At 37.7% G+C, this 22,444-nt stretch overlaps 1 protein-coding gene across 4 annotated transcripts in view; it reads right to left on the bottom strand.

The window, feature by feature from the left end:
• Nucleotides 1-4,684: 4,684 nt before the first annotated feature.
• Nucleotides 4,685-22,444, bottom strand: part of ACER3 (alkaline ceramidase 3) — a 163,999-nt gene continuing 146,239 nt past the window's right edge. For all 4 annotated transcript variants that reach the window (XM_025357607.1, XM_025357608.1, XM_025357609.1 and 1 more), the window contains 4 exons: nt 11,004-11,105; nt 9,401-9,505; nt 6,706-6,751; nt 4,685-6,202 (listed from right to left, as the gene is read on the bottom strand). In XM_025357607.1, coding sequence (XP_025213392.1) covers nt 6,149-6,202; nt 6,706-6,751; nt 9,401-9,505; nt 11,004-11,105 — 307 coding nt within the window. In that variant the 3' untranslated portion in view covers nt 4,685-6,148. The remainder of the gene's footprint in view (nt 6,203-6,705; nt 6,752-9,400; nt 9,506-11,003; nt 11,106-22,444) is intronic.

The following is a 22,444-nucleotide window of genomic DNA, read 5'->3' as shown; positions in this document are numbered from 1 at the left end:
TTTTTGGAAGTCAACTCAAAAGCTGAGGGCAACTAGCATTTTTGGATTTTATAGTATAGAATGGAATTCCCTTTATATTGAAAAGTAAATCATGGACCTTGCACATAGTAATTTTTCTCAAAGGTTTAGGCACTTTGCAACAGGCTATTGCCAATCTAGAAAAACTGATGTGAAAAAATAATTCGGTTGTGTAAATATTAAATACAAATCATGTGATTACATTCAACAAAGACATGAGATGTCTTAAATGGATAACATATTTTCATTCTGACAAATGCACACTAGAATAACCTTGCAGAGAAGTGCAGTTGGGCAGTACCACTGTACTGTACCACTGTACCACTTGCTGACGGTCTAGAGCAGGGGAGGCAAACTCCCCAGTCAGAGAGTAAACATTTTAGGCTTTGCAGGTTACATACAGTTTCTGTTGCATATTCTTCTTCTTTCTCTGTTTAAACATTTTTAAAACATAAAAACCAGTTGGGTGTGGTGGCTCACGCCTGTAATCCCAGGACTTTGGGAGGCCCAGGTGGGTGGATCACTTGAAGTCAGGAGTTCAAGACCAACCTGGCCAACCCAGCGCTACTAAAAATATAAAAATCAGCCAGGCATGGTGGCATGTGTCTGTAGTCCCAGCTACTTGGGAGGCTGAGGCAGGAGAATCGCTTGAACCTTGGGAGGCGGAGGTTGCAGTGAGGTGAGATCCTGACATTGCACTCCAGCCTGGGTGACAGAGAGACTCTGTCTCAAAAAAAAAAAAAAAAATATATATATATATATATATATATAGATAGATAGATAGATAGATAAATAATATATAAAAATATATATAAAATAAAATGAAAAAACCATTCTTACCTTGCAGGCCATACACCTGCAGCCTGGATTTGGCTCATGGGTTGTAGTTTACCAACCCCTAATCTAGATCCCTTTGATATTATGACACATTTTTATCATTTTCTTTTAGGCACAGATGATCTCTGAATGAATGCTTATAGGGAACCATATGTATATGCTTAAAGATTTCTCTAATAAATATGGCTGCTGCAACTTTAGTTAATTCTGCAAACTCAATTTAAAAGTGATGACCTACAGATCTGGCATTGCCAGATGTTTCAGAAGCTTTATGACAATTTTGTGAATATTTAAGATACCAATGACTAAATTCAGTTCAAGTATCAACAGTACATTGTTAAAGCAATGAAGCGGTCTTGTAAGGGTTGAAAAGGAGCTGAATGCAGAGCACAGTGACCTGTGGCTGGTGCTATACTGACTGATGGCTGCTGAGCTAGAGTGGGGGAATTTTAGGTCACTTGCAGCCTGTAACTGAATTTCTTGATTTGGATTTTAGGGTTTTCTATTTAAAAAAAAAATTCTTGTGACCAGTCTTCTACACTAGCCGCCTTTGAAATCAGGTAGTAATTAGATGAATTTAATGATAAAATGAAGACCTTGAGAAATAATATTTGTTATTTAAAGTACATGAAAATGGGTGGTCAGTACTGCTTAGCTTTCCTCCAAAATGGCTGAATGTGTATCACAGCAACAGAAATGCTGTAGCTAACAAACGACTTAAGTTCTTGAGTGATCTGTCTTCTCCTTAGCTGCTCTGCTGGCCTATCAGAGAAGACTGTGCCTTGGTGAAACCTGTTGTCCCTTACAGTTTCCACTTTTCTTTCAGCAATGTCAAGGTTTCATACTCAAGGCAAAAGTTTACAATCCAAAGTCAGAGATTTACCTTCAGTTTGAATTTCAAGTGTAGAAGTGTTCATATCTGGGTATATGAAGCTGACTGAGCTGATAATTTTGGAGAAATGGTGAAGTTCAGTGGAATGCTCCCAAGGACTTCAACACCACCAGTGGCTTCTCCATGTAGCAATTACATAGTTAGATATTTTAACAAGTATTTCCTTATTTTTTATTATTATTATTTTTTGAGACAGGGTCTCACTCTGTTGCCCAGGCTGGCTGGAGTGCAACAGTTAAAGGACAGTATTGAAAATTTCCAGTCAGCTGGGTCAAGATGACATGATTCCTTTTTTTTTTTTTTTTTTTTTCCATTTTGCAGCTCCTTCCATAAAGGGGTCATAACTACGTTAAATCAAATTTTAGTCTTTTTTTTTTTTTTTTTTGAGATGGAGTCTTGCTCTGTTGCCTAGGCTAGAGTTCAGTGGTGTGATCTCGGCTCACTGCAAGCTCCACTTCCCGGGTTCACGCCATTCTCCTGCCTCAGCCTTCCAAGTAGCTGGGACTACAGGCACCTGCCACCAGGCCCTGCTAATTTTTTGCAGTTTTAGTAGAGACAGGTTTTCACCATGTTAGCCAGGATGGTCTTGATCTCCTGACCTCGTGATCCCCCCACCTCGGCCTCCCAAAGTGCTGGGATTACAGGCATGAGCCACTATGCCTGGCCCATTATTTTTAAATAGTTAGAACCTAGTGAATAAGCTATAATTGTAGACACTGAAAAACAAGACAAAGTGATCAGACTAATTATAGCACTGATAGGATGCAAAATGGAAGACAGGTAGATCTGCAAACAGCCACACAGGTGGAAATTCCAATTATATATAGGTTCTCTTTGAAATGTCAGTTTTACATAAATACTTATCCAGCAGCACATCATAAACCACAGGGCCAAAGCAATTTCTTATCACGTAAACATAGAGTTCGTAGCCAAAACTCAAATTTAGCAACAAATAATTGTTTTCATAGGACTCATAAGATAACTTTAAATTGTTAGATGCTTTTAGGGCATTGGCTAATTCAGAACTGGCTGGTATTATAACAGAACTTAATTTTTGCAGGCATTTAAAGATTTTCATGCATTATGTACCTGAAGTTTTTGTCTCTTAATTTTCTTTAAACCACACGTCTTATCCTTATTATAAGAAAAACCTTCTTAGAGTAAGGGAAGCCCAAATTAACTGTCCTGAAATTTTGCATTATATTTAAACCATATGATTTACTTCTGTCAAACTAAATACTACTATTTGGGTTCTCATTTGTAGATTATTTAAAAACAAATTTTTTTCCTGTTAATTATCAATGCATTTCCTATCACAAGGATTAAAAAGATCACTTCAGGTGGTGGGGATGTTTCTTGAAACACCACGGTGGGGAGTAGATAGTGGGCAGGCAGAGTGACCAATCAGCTTACCCTCTGTTTGGTTTCACCTAGCTGTTCTTTAAAAAAACAAAAATCAAAGTCAAATTGCTTTCAGTTTTTCAGAGTGAAAATGGAGGCACAAGAAGGATATTCAGATGTGGAAGCAAATTGCTTCTTTTACATCCTCATAAAGTATTTTCTTTTCTCTTTTCTTTTTTTTTTTTGAGACGGAGTCTCGCTCTGTCACCCAGACTGGAGTGCAGTGGTGTGATCTCAGCTTACTGTACCCTCCGCCTCCTGGGTTCAAGGAATTCTCCTGCCTCAGCCTCCCGAGTAGCTGGGACCACAGGCATGTGCCACTACGCCCGGCTAATTTTTGTATTTTTAGTAGAGACGGGGTTTCACTGTGTTGGCCAGGGTGGTCTCGAACTCCTGACCTCAAGTGATCTGCCAGCCTTGGCCTCCCACAGTGCTGGGATTACAGGCATGAGCCACCATGCCCAGCCTCACAAAGTATTTTCTAAAATATAATTTGCTGTAGGGTTCACAGATAAGCACTGTTCACATTAGGTGATATGCAAACAAATCATTATTGGCTCAGCAGGAAACAGACTTTTTGTACACTCTAGTTAACATGAAGTTTTCCAATAAAACAAATGACAGTGGGAGGGGGTAGTGAGGAATCCAACCCTGTAATGTATACCTAGAATCCGAATAGGAAAAAATAAAGCTATTGAAATAAAGATAATTTAGTAATATCCTATAAGTCACCAGTGATTTCCATAAAATGCTGCACAGACACAAAGTCTTGAGTGTGTTACTTAGTTGTTGAAAAGAGAGCCTTGTGTGAGGCACAGCTGATTTGGAACATTAAAGAGCCTGGCTTCCCTTTCTGCTTTCCATTCTCCCAATAGAAACAAGGGTGTTCAACGAATTGGCCAGTCTTACAGGTCACCTCGGGGTGTAGATGACTCTCCACTATGGTGCTGGGCAATTTTATTGAACAGGTGGCCACTGGTGGTGATGGCTAAACCACTCATTAAACAAATTGCTCTAAATGGCTTCAGTATCAAGGTGTGCTCTCTGTACCCTTAATCTGACTTTAATTCTGCAGAACCTCAGTCTTACCATGTTTAACAGCATTGCCATGTAGGACATGCCTTTATCCTACACTGTATATGTATTCTTTACGTAGAAGTATATCTAACTGAAAAGTATAAAAATATAATGGTGGAAAACAAATGAATTTAAAAATGTATGATGGCTGATAGCCCAGGTAACTGCAGGTGAAATGTAGCCAGAAGTCAGAATCTCGGGGCAAAATCAAGTACAGTCTTATGGGCTGTGCCTTCAAATGGTTTAGTTTTATACCCCCTTAAGGCAGAACAAAAGTTCTCTTCATGTTTTGGCAAGTGTTTTTCTTCCTGGAGATCATAAAAGCAGGTGGAAGAATCAGTCTAATGGTCTAATGGTTTGTTGGGCATGCTAAGGGAAGGATGTCAACTTGACATCTTTGGATACTTGGTTAAAAACTAAGGCTAGTAGGTGAAGAAAAACAACAGAATAGTTTTTAGTTTTAAATTTGTACAAAGGCTACTTACTGAATACTGGAAAAAATGACAAAAAGTGTTTTACCATCTTTGCATAAGGAGAAAAGATTTTCCTTTTGAAACTAGCTTAGGATTTAATCTTGAGTCATGTCATCATGTGGTAAAAACAATCTGGATTTTACAATAATTTATAAAAAGCAAAAAAAGTCATAAAAATGCTAAATGATGCAGAGCTACAGATATGATGATACATGAGCAGAGGGGTCAAATCAGATTTTTACTGCAGGCAGGTGTTATGTTTGTGAAAAGTGATGCAATTTGTTATATATTCAAATGCAAATTAGAACTAGCTGCCTTACGATGAGATTTCACTGTCATTTCTTATCACCCTAATTTTTGTGGGTTCTGTAGGTTTCAAGTAACAGAAACTTACATCTATTTCCTTCAGAAAATTAAGGAGCAGATATTTTAATATGCTTTATGTAAATAGGATTCTGATCATTTTAGCTTTAGTTAACGCAACACACTTCCCTGGGCACAACCATGACCTCTCTTTGAGAACTGGAAAATACTGCATAATTTAAAAAATCGGAGTGTAATGACATTCCCTGACAACTTCAACTAAGTTATGTGAGGAGGATGAACTATGGGTAGTCTAGACCACCAGTCCTATTTGTCTAGCCATAGAAACGGTGACAACTTAAAGATCTGCAAAGATCAGAGCAGAGCTGGCTGAAGGCACAACATTCTATACATGTCCTCATGGAGCTTCAGAAAGGTTATAAGATGACCCACTCATTCTGGTTGGCTGTGGCCATAGGCAGACACCATAAATCCTGGGATGTGGTTAAGTATTGAACCGGGGGCAGGTCTGAGCTTGCTTATGATCCTCTGACTAGCCCTGGAACAGACGGTGAAGAACTACACAGAATCCCACAGCTAGCTCACTCTCTCTTCTCTCTCTCTCTTTTTTTCTTACCTTTGAGAACCATCCATGAGATTAATACAATATTAATCAAATATGACAAAGCTGAGTGCTGGCTCACAGCTAACTATCTGGATATGGCATTTTGTTGGCCCTTAGCTGACTGTTTGCATTATTTAATCAAATATTAAGAAAAGTATAATTCACATGCAACCCTTGGCAAAAAGAAAAAAAAGATTAATTTCTTATAACCAGCACAAACTGTTAACCTGTTAAAGAAAAGCCCAATTGTTTCTGCATTTGAAGCATACACACACATCATCTCTGTTTCTTTATAAACTGGAGCATGAAAGGAGGAGGGGACAAATGAGATAATGCCATGAGCTAAACACCCAGCAGGCCTCACTTCTTATTCTGTTTGTGGAGTGGGTGGCAGCATTAGTCAGAAAGTCACTCCTCTGCTATGATGGTCATGACATATTTGAACTTGTAGATCTTTAAGGATTTCCTTATTTATTCTGCCAGGTCTGTGGTAGGTGCTTGTTTTCTTGGTGGAATGATTCATCAATGCTTCCTGAGAGGCTCAAACAGGATCACTGGCCAGATTCCAAAGATAAACTGTTTGGGGACAAATTAGGACAAAATGAGAAAAGACAAAATTGTTCCATGTTATTCCTTAAAAAACTATGAGAAAGAATCCATGGGGCTGTGACTATACATAGGTTTGCTAGTGATTGTCCTGGTATTAGTAGCCTAAGCACAGTTTCACAGTTTATTCCTTCTAGTCTTGACCAGATATCAGAGAGTATTTTTATTGAGTTTATTTAAATTTATTAAGCTTTGACTGTCAAACATGGAGCTGGGCATATAAATTATCTCTGATCTTTAAAACAACTCTGCAATGTAGTTATTAGCAGCTCAATTTTATTGTTGAAGAAACTAAGGCTTAAAGAGATTTGTCCAAGAACATGCAGTAGTAAATGAAAGATTCAATGCCTTTGGTTCCAAAGCCTGTGTTTGTTCCACTACCTTTGCAAACTCCCCTTTCTTCTTCCACCTCCATCCTATACTCCCAGTACCAAACCCCCAACACACACACAGGACCTAAGAAGTGGACTTACCTTCACTTTTGGCCTATATCTCAGGTAAAGTGTTCTTGTATACAAACTGAAAGAAAAGTGGGAAGGGGAAAGCTTTTCAGATTCATTTTAAATTCATACAAACTGGTGTACTGACAAACTTAACCATAGTGCTTCTGCATGTACAAAGCAAGAAAAAAAAAAGACATGAGTATATGCTTCATTTGTTCAGCAACCGGTTTTTTTTGAGCACCTACTCAAAATACTCAGTAAACCATGCTGTAAATGGATGTGCTGTAATCTAGGCTTTGATGTTCCATTTTATACAGCACAAGCAGAGTACATTTAGCATAATTCTTAAGGGCCATAGGACTTTCAAAATAGAAAATGAGCACTGACTTCAACTTAAGGTCATCAGCTACATTAGCTCCAAACAAGAGAGTCACAACATATGTCCTTTGAAGCTTTGAAGCCAGGCATTGATTTCTCCTCTCTAGTTATGAAAATCCTAGATAGTATCTTCTTCCAATAGAAGGCTGTTTCATCTACATTAAAAGTCTGTTGTTTAGTGTAACCACTTTCATCAATAATCTTAGCTAGATCTTCTGGATAACTTGCTGCAGCTTCACCTTGCACTTTTATGTTACGGAGATGGCTTCTTTCCTTAAGCCTCATGAACCAATCTCTGCTAGCTTCAAACTTTTCTTCTGCAGCTTCCTTACTTCTCTCAGCCTTCACAGAATTGAAGTGAGTTGGGGCCTTGATCTGGAGTAGGCCTTGGCTTAAGGCAGTGTTGTGGTTGGTCTGATCTTATCCAGACTACTAGAAATTTCTACACATCAGAAATAAGGCTGTGTCACTTTCTCATTATTCATGTGTTCTCTGGAGTAGCACTTTTAATTTCCTTCAAAAACTTTTCCTTTGCCTTCACAACTTGGGTAACTCTTTGGCACAAGATGCCTACCTTTTGGCCTATCTCAGCTTTCAACATACGTTCCTCACTAAGCTTAATCATTTCTAGCTTTTGATTTAAAGTGAGAGATGTGTAACTCTTCCTTTCACTTGAACACTTAGAGGCCACTGTAGGGTTATTAATTGGCCTATTTTAAACTTTGTTTTCTCTTAGGGAATAGGGAGACTGGAGAAGGAAAGAGACTGGGGAGTGGTCAATTGGTGGAGCAGTCGAAACATACAACATTTATTAAGTTCACTGTCTTATATGTGCATGGTTTGTGGTGCCTCAAAACAATTACAATAGTAATATCAAAGATCACTAATCACAGGCCAGGCACAGTGGCTCACACTTGTAATCCCAGCATTTTGGGAGGCCAAGGTGGGATTATCACTTGAGGTCAGGAGTTTGAGACCAGCCTGACCAACATGGTGAAAGCCTATCTCTACTAAAAGCGCAAAAATTAGCCAGGCGTGGTAGCGCATGCCTGTAATCCCAGCTACTTGGGAGGCTGAGGCAGGAGAATCACTTGAACCCAGGAGACAGAGGTTGCAGTGAGCCAACATCGTGCCACTGCACTCTAGCTTGGGGGAGACTCTGTCTCCAAAAAAAAAAAAAAAAAAAAGATCACTGATCACAGATCACCATAACAGATATAATAATAATAATAAAATTTGAAATATTGTCAGTATTACAGAAATAAGACAGAAACATGAAGTGAGCACATGCTGCCGGAAAAATGTCACCTATAAACTTGCTTAATGCAGGGCTGCCACAAACTTTCAACTTGTAAAAAATACAATACCTGAAAAGTACAACAACAAAAAAGTTATGCATGTTTTGTTTATTTTGAAATCAAGAAGTGTGATGTTTCATGTCTGCTCTTTTTCAAGATTGATCTGGCTACCTGTGGCCTTTTGTGGTTCCATATGAATGTTAGAATTATTTTTTCTATTTCTGTAAAAAATGTCTTTGGAATTCTAAATGAGATTGCATTGGATCTGTAGATGGCTTTGGGTAGTATGAACATTTTAACAACTTTGTCTTTTAATCCATGAACACAGGATGTCTTTTCATTTGTTTGTGTCTTGCTTGCTTACTTTTATGAATGTTTTGACCTAGTTAGAGGTCTGTTCTATTTCTTCACAACTCAGTCTTGGTAGGTTCTACGTTTCTAGGATATTGTCCATTTCTTCTAAGTCATCCAATTTGTTGGCATATAATTGTGTGATTCTTCTTATCTCTGTGGCAGCACTGTAATGTCTCTTTTATTTCTGATTTTATTTATTTGAGTCTTCTGTCTCTTTTTTTTTGTTAGTCTAGCTAAGATTTGTCAATTCTGGTGATCTTTCAGTACCCCAACTCTTAGTTTCATAGATTTTTTTAAATTTTTCTATTTTGTTTATTTCTGCTCCATGTTATTTCTTTCCTTCTGCCAAATTTGGGCTTAATTTGTTCTTCTTTTCCTAGTTCTTTGAGGTGTAAAGTTTCATTGAGATCTCTCTTCCTTTTAAATGTGGCATTAATTTCTATAAACTTCTCTTAGTACTGCTTTCGCTGCATCCCATAAGTTTTGGTATGTTGTATTTTTGTTTTCATTTGTCTCAAGGTATTTTCTAATTTTTTGATTTCTTCTTTGATCCAATGTTTGTCCAAGAGTATACTATTTAATTTTCATGTTTGTGAATTTTCTAGTGTTTAAAAAGTATTTACATCATCCTATTTAAACAATAAAGAAAAAAAAACAAACTCTAGTACAAGGCTAAAAAAGTCTCTACTTCCTACCTGAAAAGGATGTGAAGATAGGAACCAAGGCCAGTTAAAATATGCCACCATGCATGAAATTGTGTGGTAATACCTATGATAGGTGGTACCTTCTTTCGAAAGTTCCTGTGTGGAGAGAGGGAGAAAATCACCATGTTAAATTTTTAAAATATTTAGCAACTAACGCTGATAGTCTTAGAGCATTTTGAAATATCATTCTCAAAACAGCAGTTATTTAATTGCCTTAAGCTTCCTGTAGTCTGCCACATTGTTATCCAAAGTACATTCTGAGGAACAGTATTCAACAATGATAATTTATGGTCAATTCGTGTCATCTAAACCCTTAGACACTTTTCTCTCTTATATCTTTTTGAAGCAAATCCCAGATACTATATCATTTTATTTCTAAATATTTTAGTATGTATTTCTCAAATATGAAAACCTCCCTAAAACACAACCACATTTTCACACCTAAAAATAATAATACTCCCTTAATATCATAAAAGTTTCAGTTACTGATCATCGAAGTTCCAAATTTCTCATACTTTATTTTTTTAAATAGTTGGTTTGTTTGAATCAGAATCCAAAAAAGGCCAACACATTGTATCTGGTTGATATATCTAAGTCTCTTAATCTATATGTTCCTCCTCTCTCTTTTTTCCTGCCTTTGCAATTTTTTTTTTTTTTTTTTGAGATGGAGTCTCGCTCTGTCGCCCAAGCTGGAGTCTCCTGCCTCAGCCTCCCAAGTAGCTGGGATCACAGGCACACGTCACCAAGCCCAGCTAATTTTTATATTTTTAGTAGAGACAGGGTTTCACCATGTTGGCCAGGCTGGTCTTGAACTCCTGACCTCAAGTGATCCACCCCCTCAGCCTCCCAAAGTACTGAGATTACAGGCATGAGCCACCGTGCCTGGCTGTGCCTCTGCAATTTATCTGTTGAAGAGACCAGGTCATTCATTCTGTAGATTTCTCACAGTCTGAATTTTGTTGATTGCCTTCCTGTAGTACTGTTTAGTACCTTCCTCTGTTCTGTTTATGCAAAATTGTTAGTTCACAGGATTTGGAGTTGGAATTACCCACCTGTTTAACCTATTCAGCATGCTCATTTCATGGAAAAGAGGCCAGAAAGAGAGTGTCTTAATGAGAGACTAGAATCCAGAGACACCTAAGTCTAAGATTCAAACTCCTGGCAATATATGATTGCTGAAAAGATGGTAAAAAAACACTTGCTTTTTTAGAAAATAACATTAAGCATATGAAAGTGTATATTTATATACATATTTTTCATATGCTTATTACAAATCAGTCTTCTTTATGCACTGAAGCAGATCAGGCAGGTTTCAAAGGAATAGTCAACATTTGATTAACTATATAGTTCTGTGATGCCCACACACACAAAACCTAAACCCTACAGAGGTTATGAAAAAGTCTCAGGTCCAAAATTTTAGGTAATTTAAACAGGCATTCCAATAATCTAACTTTATTATACTGTACATATCTTTTAAATGTCAACAATAGTAAAAATTCATTTCAGGGCACTATTATTTCTATATGTTTATAAAATTCTCTACTTAATAAAATCTTTCCAAAAATATTTCTGAAGAAATGAAAATATATCTTACCTCAGTGAATCACAAAATATGTTATCTATATTCCAAAATAAAAATCCCAATAAAAATATACCCAATGATGTATAACCCAGTCCTCTAAGCCATGGATAAACCCTGTGGGGGGAAAAAAGAAAAGCAAAATAAAATTTTCTCAAGTCATGTCATGATCAGAAATTGAAGCCATCACTTTCTTCCTTTTTTATAAGGGCTGGGATCTCACTATGTTGCCCAGGCTGGAGTGCAGTGGCTATTCACAGGTGTGATCATTGTACATTCCAGCCTCAAATTCCTGCGCTCAAGGGGATCCTCCCATCTCAGTCTCCCAAACAGCTGGGAATATAGACATGTGCTACCTTGCCTGGCAAGAAGACATCACATTCATTAGAAGGAAAAGTTTTTGTTGATAGTAAAAGCAGACCTATCAAATTTTCTAATAATTTGCCTACTATATGTAGCCATTAAAAGGTGCCGAGAAATAAGCCACGAAGACTTTAATAAATGTATTGGGAAGGTAATCTGAAAGTACCTGATAACTTTTTTGGTCCCATGGAAGAGGCAGGGGGATAGTGGATTAGCTATCAATGTAGGTTGAGTCATATACTCCATGTAAGGCAATGTAGTTACACACACATACACACACACACACATATTCACTCATTAAATCACTTAATAATATATATGGAGTGCTGTGTACCAGACATTGTTCTAAGCATTTGGGAAGGTAATGATCAATAGGTAAAGTTTTTGTTCTCAAAGAATTTACAGTATAGCTGGGGGAGGTAAACAATCAAATACATAATTATAATTGCTTTGAAGAAAAATAAGGCCTGATAAGGAGAGAGTGATATGGGGGTATTGTGGACGGGTGTGCATGCACACACATACCATACACAAAATGTTCAAATAATCCCTGTGAGGTGGGTATTAGTTTTACTTCACTGATGAGGAAATTGAAGCTTGGTGAGGTACTGAAAATAGTATCAGCTTACCTATGTTTTATAGCTTCAGTGAGGTATAACTGACTTACATTAAAACTATTAAATATATTTAAAGTGTCTCTCTGATCAGTACATCTGTATATACCCATGAAACCACCACCACAATCAAGATATCCACCACCTCCAAAAGTTCAATTTGCATTTTTTTTTTTTTTTTTTGAGACGGAGTCTTGCTCTGTTGCCAGGGCTGGAGTGCAGTGGCCGGATCTCAGCTCACTGCAAGCTCCGCCTCCCGGGTTTATGCCATTCTCCCGCCTCAGCCTCCCAAGTAGCTGGGACTACGGGCGCCCGCCACTTCGCCTGGCTAGTTTTTTGTATTTTTTTAGTAGAGACGGGTTTCACCGTGTTAGCCAGGATGGTCTCGATTTCCTGACCTCGTGATCCGCCCGTCTCGGCCTCCCAATGCGATTTTTAGAATGCTATATAAATGGAATCATACCATATATACCCCTGATTGTATAGCTTCTTTCATCTGACATAATTCTTTGAGATTCATCTATGTTATTATGTTTTCAATACTTCATTTCCTTTTACTGCTGAGTAGGTACTCCATTGTATGGTCACAGCACCATTTGTTTCTCTGTCCAAATGCGGGTTTCCAGTTTTTGACTATTACAAATAAAGCAGCTATGAACATTCACAAATAACACTTTATATAGACATATGTTTTCATTTTTCTTGGGTAAATAGTTAGGAGAAGAATGGCTGGATTGTATGGCAGGTGAATATTTAATTTTTCAAGATAACTGCTACACTGTTTTCCTAAGTGGCTGTACCATTTTACATTCCCACCAGGCATGTATAAGTGTTCCAGATGTTCCACATCTTCATGAGCACTTGGTTTGAAGTCAGTCTTTTTCACTTTAGCTGTTTTAGTAGGTGTGTAGTGGTATCTCATTGTGGTTTTAATTTGCATTTCCCTAATGACTAATGTTTTTGAACATCTTTCATGTAGTTATTTACTATCCATACATCTTCTTTGATACATTGTTGTTTGCCTTCTTATTATTCAGTTGTAAGAATTCTTTCTTTATTTTACATGTAGGTCCTTTGTTGGATGTATATTTTGCAAGTAGTTTCTCCAAGTCTGTGGCTTGCCTTTTATTTTCTGAATACTATATTCTGAAGAACAAAAGTTTGAAATTTTGATGAAGTTCAGTTTGTCAATTTTTTGTCTATAGTTTGTGCTTTTTATTAATAAATCTTTGCCGAACCAAAAATACCTCCTATATTTTCTTTTAGAAGTTCTATAATCTTAGTTTTTACATTTAGAGATATAATTTACATTTGGAAATAGAATTCACTTGTATTAAATTTTTATATTGGTGTGAGGTTGAAGTTCATTTTCTTTGTCCTAAGTATAATCATTTGTCCCAGCAAAATTTGTTGAACAGATTATCTTTTTTTTGTTTGTTTGTTTGTTTGTTTTTTTGAGACGGAGTCTCGCTCTGTCGCCCAGACTGGAGTGCAGTGGCCGGATCTCAGCTCACTGCAAGCTCCGCCTCCCGGGTTCCCGCCATTCTCCTGCCTCAGCCTCCCGAGTAGCTGGGACTACAGGCGCCAGCCACCTCGCCCGGCTAGTTTTTTGTATTTTTTAGTAGAGACGGGGTTTCACCGTGTTAGCCAGGATGGTCTCGATCTCCTGACTTCGTGATCCGCCCGTCTCGGCCTCCCAAAGTGCTAGGATTACAGGCTTGAGCCACCGCGCCCGGCCTGAACAGATTATCTTTTCTCCACTGAATTACCTTGACGTATTTTTGAAAATCAGGTCAGTATGGGTGTGTGGGTCTATTTTTGGATGTTCTATTGATTTATATTTCATTATTACCACCAATACAACATTGTCTTAGTAGCAGCACAGAGTAAGTCAAGTCATGCAAGTCCTCTAACTTTGTTCCTTTTCAAAAACTGTTTTGGCTATTCACAATCTTTTGCATACCCATGTTAATGTCAGAATCAGTTTCTGCATTTTTACCAAAAAGCCTGCAGAACGTACAAATCAGGATTGGAGAACTGGCATCTTAACAATATTAATTTTTCTGATCCATTAAATGGTATATCTGACTATTTGTCTAGCTCTTCAATTTCTCTCAACAACAACAACAAAAAAAACTGTACTGTGTAGTTTTCAATGTACAGCTCTTGCATATTTTGTTAAATTTAATCCTTAAACATTTAATGTATTTTGATGTTATTGTAAATTATACTTTACAAAATTTTGTTAATAGTTCACTGCTAGAACAGAGAAATATGATTTTGAATCACTGACTAGAATCTTGTGCCTCTGCTAAATTTCACTTATTGCTTCTAACAGCTTTTTTTTTTTTTTTTTTTTGAGATGGAGTCTTGCTCTGTCACCAGGCTGGAGTGCAGTGGCTCAATCTTGGCTCACTACAACCTCCACCTCCCAGGTTCAGGCGATTCTCCTGCCTCAGCCTCCCAAGTATCTGGGACTACAGGCGTGTGCCACCACGCCCAGCTAATTTTTGTAGTTTTAGTAGAGACGGGGTTTCACCATGTTGGCCAGGATGGTCTCGATCTCTTGACCTCGTGATCCGCCCACCTCAGCCTCCTAAAGTGCTGGGATTACAGGCGTGAGCCACTGCGCCCGGCCCTCTAACAGCTTTTTTTGTACATGTCCTGTGATATTTTCTATACATGATCATGTCATTTGCAAGTAAAATGTTGGGTAGGATTTCCACCAGTATAATGTTGAATAGAAGTAATTATAATATATATCCTAGTTTTATTCTTGATTTTTAAAGGGATTAAAAAAATACGTGTCATGACTAGGTGTTTTATATGCTATAGAATTATAGGTTAAGAAAGTTCCCTTCTATTACTAGTTTGTAAAGGGTTTTGTTTTGTTTTTGAACATAAATAGGTGTTGAATTTTACAGAATGCTTTAGTCTAAATCTTGGTATGTAATTTTCCTTTTAATTTTTAATTTTAATTTTCTAAAGACTGGTCTGCCTTTGTCCTTTATTTTTTAAATATGGTGAATGGCAATAATACATTTTTCAATTTTGTTTTACTTAACTGTGTATTGGCATATAAGTGAATGTAAAAGGTAATTAGTTTAAAAACGATCAGGAAAGCACAAACCTGGCAATGTATGGAAAAGGCATTATTACCACTGTTTGATGAAGGTTCTCAAGAGAAGATGAGCTTAAAAGAGTCACAGTCTGGCTTCAATTTTTCAGAGTTTATCATAGCCCCCATTTGGGGAGGGCAAGAATGAGTCCTAAGAAACATAAGCCTCAACACAGTGAAGACTTCTGGCAGTGTGGGCCAGGTACTGAAATATGACAGGAATATGATCAGTGGGGGTAGGGTGCTCTCTGTTTTCTGCTTCTAAACTTACTTACCATGGCCAATCTTCAGCTCTCAGGGGAAATTCAAAGCAAAACTCTTCTGTGGGGTAAAATGAATGTCTTTGGTTATCCAGGTAGCAGGGCGGGAAGGGGAGAGCAAGAACATCAGTACATGGTCCATGAAAGGCTAAGGGGACTTACTACCCATATAGTGTCAGGTGCAAGAGTGTAGAATACAGAAGGCACTCAATATATGTCTCTCTCTATCTTTCTCTATCACACTGCTTTATTCTGGACTGCCTGCCTGTCTAGCATACACCTGTCATCTGAGAAATCCCTTTCCATCACCTGCACCTTAGGAACTGCCTTCACCTCCCTCTTTCCTTGGATCTCCTGTCTTGTATCCCATGCACTCCTCCTTTTTGTAGTACTCTCATTTTGGTGAAGCACATCTTTCAGTAGGTTCTTGAGCAGTATTTAATGGGATGTAAGTTTTTTTGAGATCTTGGAATGTATGAAAATATATTTTTCTCTATTTTACTGATAGTTTGGCTGCCTGTAGAATTCTAGCTTAGAAATAATTTTCCTTTAGAAATTTGAAGGCATTGGTCTCCTAGTTCCAATGTTGCTTTGGCAAGCCCAAAGCCATTTTGATTCCTGATCCTTTGTATATATTCCTGCCTCTCAACTTACATACTTTCTGGAATCCTTCCTTGTTCTGGAACTCTGAAACTGCCATAGGTATATTTCTATCCATTGTGCTGGGTATCCAGTGAGCTCTTTCAGTCTAATAACTCATGCCTATCAATTATATAATGTTTTCTTGAATTATTTTGGTAATTGCTTCTCTTCCATTTTCTCTGTTCTCTGCCTCTGTCTCCTTTTTGATGTTGGTTCTTCTATTCTGGCTCAACATTATTCAGTAATATTTCTATTGAATCTATTCTATCTGCCATTTCTTTCTCTTTTTTTTGTCCTATACTCAGAGTGTCTTCTTTAACTGTATCTTTTAAACACTTCAGCTTTTCATTATATATATATTTTTTTTTTTTTTTTTTTTTAAATTAGAAAGTCTTGCTTTGTTGCCCAGGCTAGAGTGCAGTAGTGCGATCATAGCTCACTGTAACATCAAACTCCAGGGCTCAAGTAATCCTCCCACCTCAGCCTCTCGAGTAATTAGGACCTCAAGAGCGTGCCACCATGCCAAACTAGTTATTATTATTATTATTTCTGGTAGAGACAGGGTCTCACAATGTTGCCTGCTGGTCTGAAACTCCTGGCCTCAAATGATCCTCCCACCTTGGCCTCCCAAAGTGTTGGGATTACACTTGGCTCATATTTTTAATTTTTAAGATTTTTAAAATTCTCTGAATGTTCATTTAAAAAAATACCATCCTATTTTTGATTCATAGGCATGGTATATTGCTAGGAATATTAATGAATATTTATTGTTTTTGAAGCTTTATTACTTCTGCATAAGTTGGTTCCTCCTTCCCTTATTATTTGTTTTGGCCTCCATCTTTCATATTGGATTCATTCATCATGTGTGACACTGTCATCTCATTTTTAATAATCTAAAAAGGGAGACTAAAAAGGTGATCATAAAAGCCCTAAGCATGTGGTTGAGGTCTTTGGACTAGTAACCGTCACTGTAGGGCTATTTTGCTGGGACAGTTGTTGAGGGAACCCCCAATATCAGTATTTTTAGGTCTTTTAGGTCGACCATATTCCCTAAAAGAAGACTCTCATTTTTTTTGCCTAGAGTTCTTTGCAGTCAGCATTCAGAAAGTATAACCTCACCCAGTTTCCCTGATTTCAGTATGCTATTCATATGCTCAATTGTGCCTGGCAAAATTTAGTGTAGACACATTGTTTACCCTTTCCAGAGAATAAATCTTCAGACTTCTGTAATTACTCATTGCTATGAAATGGATGAGGGGATCTGCTTTTAACCAATTCTCATTTTAGATCTCTCTTCTATCTCCTTTTCCAAACCTCCTGTTACTGCTAATGCCCAATACTTGAGAAAATTCTGTGATGTAAACTGAAGGTTCCTGGCTCAGAATTTGTCTTTCTTGGGCCTGTTAAGGCAGTTAGTAGTAGTCTATCTATGTTCCAGCTTCTAACATTTCATTGAGTCTCCTCCTTGCGGGCTTATTTCTTTCAAGTAAATTCCTTTGTTGTAGTTTTAGTGGAGTTTCAGAAGGGAGCAAAATTAGATACCTAGTGATCTTCAGTATTGTGTTTCTGTTTTATCTTTCATTAATTTCTGCCCTTTATTTCCATTCTTCATTTATCTTCAGGTATACTCTATTGATCTGTTTTCTAATTCTTAAAAAACATTTTTTTTAAAGGGGTGATGCTAATCTCTGTATTGTTCCAATTTTAGTATATGTGCTGCCAAAGCGAGCTTTGTTTTCTAATTCTTGAAATTGAAGGCTTAGCTCATTATTTTTCAGCCTATTTCTAAGGTAGACATCTAATGTTATACATTTCCCTCAAAAAACCATTTTACCTATATCCTACTTAGATTTGTAGAATTTTCATTATGATTCCATTCTAAGTATTTTAAAACTTCCATTATGATTTCTTTTTTTACTCATGAGTATTTAGACATGTGGTTTTAGGTTTCCAAAACCACATTTTGACTAATTGTTTGTTTTGCTTAAATTAATTACACTGTAGTCAGAGAACACCTGTGCATGATACCAGTTTTTTTTGTTTTTTTTGTTTTTTTTGAGACTGAGTCTTGTTCTGCTGCCCAGGTTGGAGTGCAGTGGTGCGATCTCAGCTCACTATAACCTCTGCCTCCCAGGTTCAAGTGATTCTCCTGCCTCAGCCTCCTGAGTAGCTGGGATTACAGGCACCCACCACCATGCCTGGCTAATTTTTGTATTTTTAGTAGAGATGGGGTTTCACCATGTTGGCCAGGCTGGTCTCAAACTCCTGACCTCAAGTGATCCTCAGCCTCCCAAAGTGCTGGGATTATATATAGGGGTGAGCCACCGTGTCTGGCCAATGATATCAGTTCTTTAAAGCAGGGGTCCCCAACCCCCGGGCCATGGACCAATATTGGTCTGTGGCCTGTTAAGAACCAGGCTGCACAGAAAGGTGAATGGGGGGAATGAGCATTATTGCCTGCGCTCTGCCTCCTGTCAGATCAATGGTGACATTAGATTCTCATAGGAGCATGAACCTTATCATGAACTGCACATGCAAGGGATCTAGGTTGTGCATTCCTTATGAGAATCTAATGCCTGATGATCTGTCACTATCTCCCATCACCCTCAGATGGGACCGTCTAGTTGCAGGAAAACAAGCTCAGGACTCCCACTGATTCTACATTATGTTGAATTGTAGAATTATTTCATTACATATTACAATGTAATAATAACAGAAATAAAGTACACAATAAATATAATGCTCTTGAATCATGCCGAAACCATCCTTCCACCCCAATCCGTGGAAGAATTGTCTATAATGAAACTGGTCCCTGATGCCAAAATGGTTGGGGACTACTGCTTTAAAGTTTGTCGAACCTTGCTCTAAAGCTAGTATCGAGTAGAATTAATAATTATTCTATGCATGCTTGAGAAAGGTTTACATATTTTAAATATTAAGAGTATAAGATCATTTTCTTATTGTGTTACTCAAATTTTATCTATATCCATATTTATATATATTTTTTTGTCTGAGTTAGTGTGTTAAAGTATTTCAGCATGATGGAGCATTGTCTATTTATCTTTGTAAATTCTGTCAATTTTTGCTTAAAAATTTCCATAAAAGTTTAGAATTTGCCATTTCTTTCTGGTAAATTGAATCTTATTACTAATCTAGTGAATGCATTTGTTTTAAATGATGCCTTAACTTTTTGTTGATTATTAAAAGTTCTAGTCTAACTTCCTTTTGGATCCAGTTTTTAGAATCTTATTTACTCCTCCATGTTTCTGAAAGATATTGTAAAGTCAATTACCATTTTTAGTGGTTAACAAAAATGCGTATGTAAACATGAAAACTAATCACTGAATGTATTCTCTTCCCAAATAACAAGTTTCTTGACGTAGAAACTATGTAACTTCGATTATCCTCTTCCATTATACATGTTATTTTGTCCATTTGTTCCACTTTGTATATTTTTATTTTTTCAAATGACACATTATTTTAAGCAGTCACAATATTTTGTTCAAATATTCCCACTGGTTTATCATTTTTTCTCCTTTATTGTTCTTTCTTGCATCTCAGCTCTTCTGCCTCAAGAATATCTCTTAAAGAATATTTTAGTGAGGTGTATTGGCAAAATCTCTCCATTTTTGTTTGTTTCAAATTGTCTTTATCTTACCCTTGTTCTTGAAAGATATTTGAGTATAGAATTCTAAGCTGATGGTTAATTTCTCTCAGTACTTTAAAGATAACAGTCCATATGTGTTTTGGCTTCCATGATTGCTGTTGGTAAGTCTGCAGACCAACAGTTATTCCTTTGTTGGTAATATGTGGTTTTTTTTTTTTTTTTTATATTTGAATGCTTTTAAGATCTTTGTCTTTGGATTTCAGCATCTTCAGTATGCTTTTTCTACAGGTATCAATGAAGATTCAATTGTAGAGACTAGTAACAACTAGATGGTAAGCCGAAAAGAATTTAATACTTTGAATTTCAACAGAAATGCTGAATGAGCAAGTCATAGGCTTTTCAGGAATGACTGATGAACACTACCACAGAAAAATCTTGCCAAAGGAACTTTTTTCTTTGTCACAATTAGGAAGCTAGAGAATTGGGAAGCCTCTGGACCAACTTCTGCACCCAGCATCAAACTACCTTAGTATAATTCACAGATCAGGAACCTGCCATCAGACCTGTTTGCACCAGTCATGATGCATACCCTAGATCCACACCAGTAAATGGATACTACCACTTCTTTACATACTGCCACTTCTCTTCCCTCACTTAACTGGTTCTGAATTCAAGCCTCATGTTAATACATGTGATTGGCAGAACCTGAGTGTTACTTGGAATCTTACCTGCAAAGGAAATATGGGAAATAAAGCTTTTAACCTTTTAGCATCTGTAGTACTGGAAGGCACACTAGAAGGAGGCTGGAACCATGCTAATCTATCACATCTGCCACACCTGAGAAAGATTTTCATTTATTTGTCTTGCTTGGAATTTCTTGTTTTTGAAGCCAAGGAGTCATGTCCTTTGTCAGTTCTAGAGAATTCTCATCTGTTATCTCTTTGAATACCTCTTCTTTCCCCATTTTTGCTATTCTCTCATTTTGGAAATGCAATTAAATGTCATTTCTCTGTGATGTTATCGGGCTTATTTCTTTAGGTTATCTTCCAGTTCACTAATTCTAACTTCAGCTGTGTTAGTATATTTTCTACTTATCCATTTTTTTATTTAGATGATTTTATTTTATTTTTCTTTTCTTTTTTCTTTTTTTGAGATGGAGTCTTATTCTATTGCCCAGGCTAGAGTGCAGTGGCGCGATCTTGGCTTACTGCAACCTCCACCTCCTGGGCTCAAGTGATTCTCCTGCCTCAGCCTCCCAAGTAGCTGGGATTACAGGCACCCACCACCACGCCTGGCTAATATTTGCAATTTTAGTACAGATGGGGTTTCACCATGTTGGCCAGGCTGGTCTCGAACTCCTGACCTCAAGTGATCTGCCTGCCTTGGCCTCCCAAAGTGTTGGGATTAAAGGCGTGAGCCACCGCGCCTGGCCGATTTTATTTTTAAGGTCAGAAGTTCTTTGATTCTCTTTCATATCTTGATTTTCATTTTTGATAATCTCCTGTGCCTTGGTCTCATTTTCGATTTCTCTTTTATTTTATTAAATATTTTCTAAATTGTTACTTTGTATTTCAGCATCTGATTTGAGGGAGGTTATTTGTTTTTCCTGACTTTTGTTTATGGTGGCTTATTCCTTCCCATGGTTTTAGAATTATTATGTACACGTTTGATCTCCATCTACAGAAATCCAGAGGGGCCTCCATTAAGAATACATTTCTTTACAAATTCTTAGGGGAGGAGTCATTTTTCCTACCTAAAACTGAGGCTGAAAGACAAGTTGCCTTGTCAATTCTTTCTGTTAGAGAGCAAATTTTTTCTAGCCCAGCCCTTCACTGACAATATACCTCTTTAATGGTCCTGGCTTTATTTGTATATGTGTGTGTATGGTGATGAGGAAATAAATAGTTCCAATTGCCAGTCTGAAACATACCAAAAACTGCCTTCTGTTTTGTGTCTATTCAAACCTAAGGCTCTGGTTTTGTGGCATCTTCAAATGCCTTGAAGTTTACCACAATCTCGTTCTCTCTCTCTTTTTTGCGACAGGGTCTCACTCTGTTGCCCAGGCTGGAGTGCAGTGGTGTGATAATGACTCACTGCAGCCTTGACTCCCTGGGCTCAATCAATCCTCCTGCCTCAGCCTGCTGAGTAGCTGGGACTAAAGGTAGGTGCCACCACACCTACCTAATTTATTAATTTTTTTTTGTAGAAGTGGGTTCTTACTTCTTTGCCAGGCTGGTCTTGAATGCCTGGGCTCAAGCAGTCCTCCCACTGTAGTCTCCCAAAGTATTAGGATTACATGTGTGAGCCACTGTGCCTGGCCAGTTGACCATGATCTAAGTACTCATTTGTCACTGTAGTTTGCAGCTCCTTCTTTGGATCTGATGCCCCCTCCAGACCTCATGTTGAGATGTAATTCCCAGTGTTCCAAGTGGGGGCCTGGTGGGAGGTGTTTGAGTCATGGGGGCGCTATCTCATGGCTTAGTTCTGTTCTTGTGGTAGTGAGTGAGTTCTCAAGAGATAAGATTGTTTAAAGTGTACGGCACCTCCGCTACTCTCTCTTGTTCCTGCTTTTGCCATGTGGCATGTCTGCTCCCCTTTGCCTTCTGCCATGATTGTAAGCTTCCTGAAGCCTCCCCAGAAGCCAAGCAGATGCCACAACATGCTTTCTGTAAAGCCTAAGGAACTGTCAGCCAGTTAAACTTCTTTTCTTTATAAGTTACCTAGTCTCTAGTATTTCTTTATAGCAATGCAGTAATGGCCTAATACAAATGCTTTGGATTGTTATTATCTTGAGACAGAGTCTTTCTCTGTTGCTCAGGCTGGCGTGCAGTGGTACAATCATGGCTCAGTGC

Source organism: Theropithecus gelada, chromosome 14 (genome assembly GCF_003255815.1).
Source record: "Theropithecus gelada isolate Dixy chromosome 14, Tgel_1.0, whole genome shotgun sequence".
NCBI classification, from domain to species: domain Eukaryota; kingdom Metazoa; phylum Chordata; class Mammalia; order Primates; family Cercopithecidae; genus Theropithecus; species Theropithecus gelada.
The sequence above is the reverse complement of the archived record's forward strand: the minus strand, read 5'-3'. Positions and strand labels throughout refer to the sequence as shown.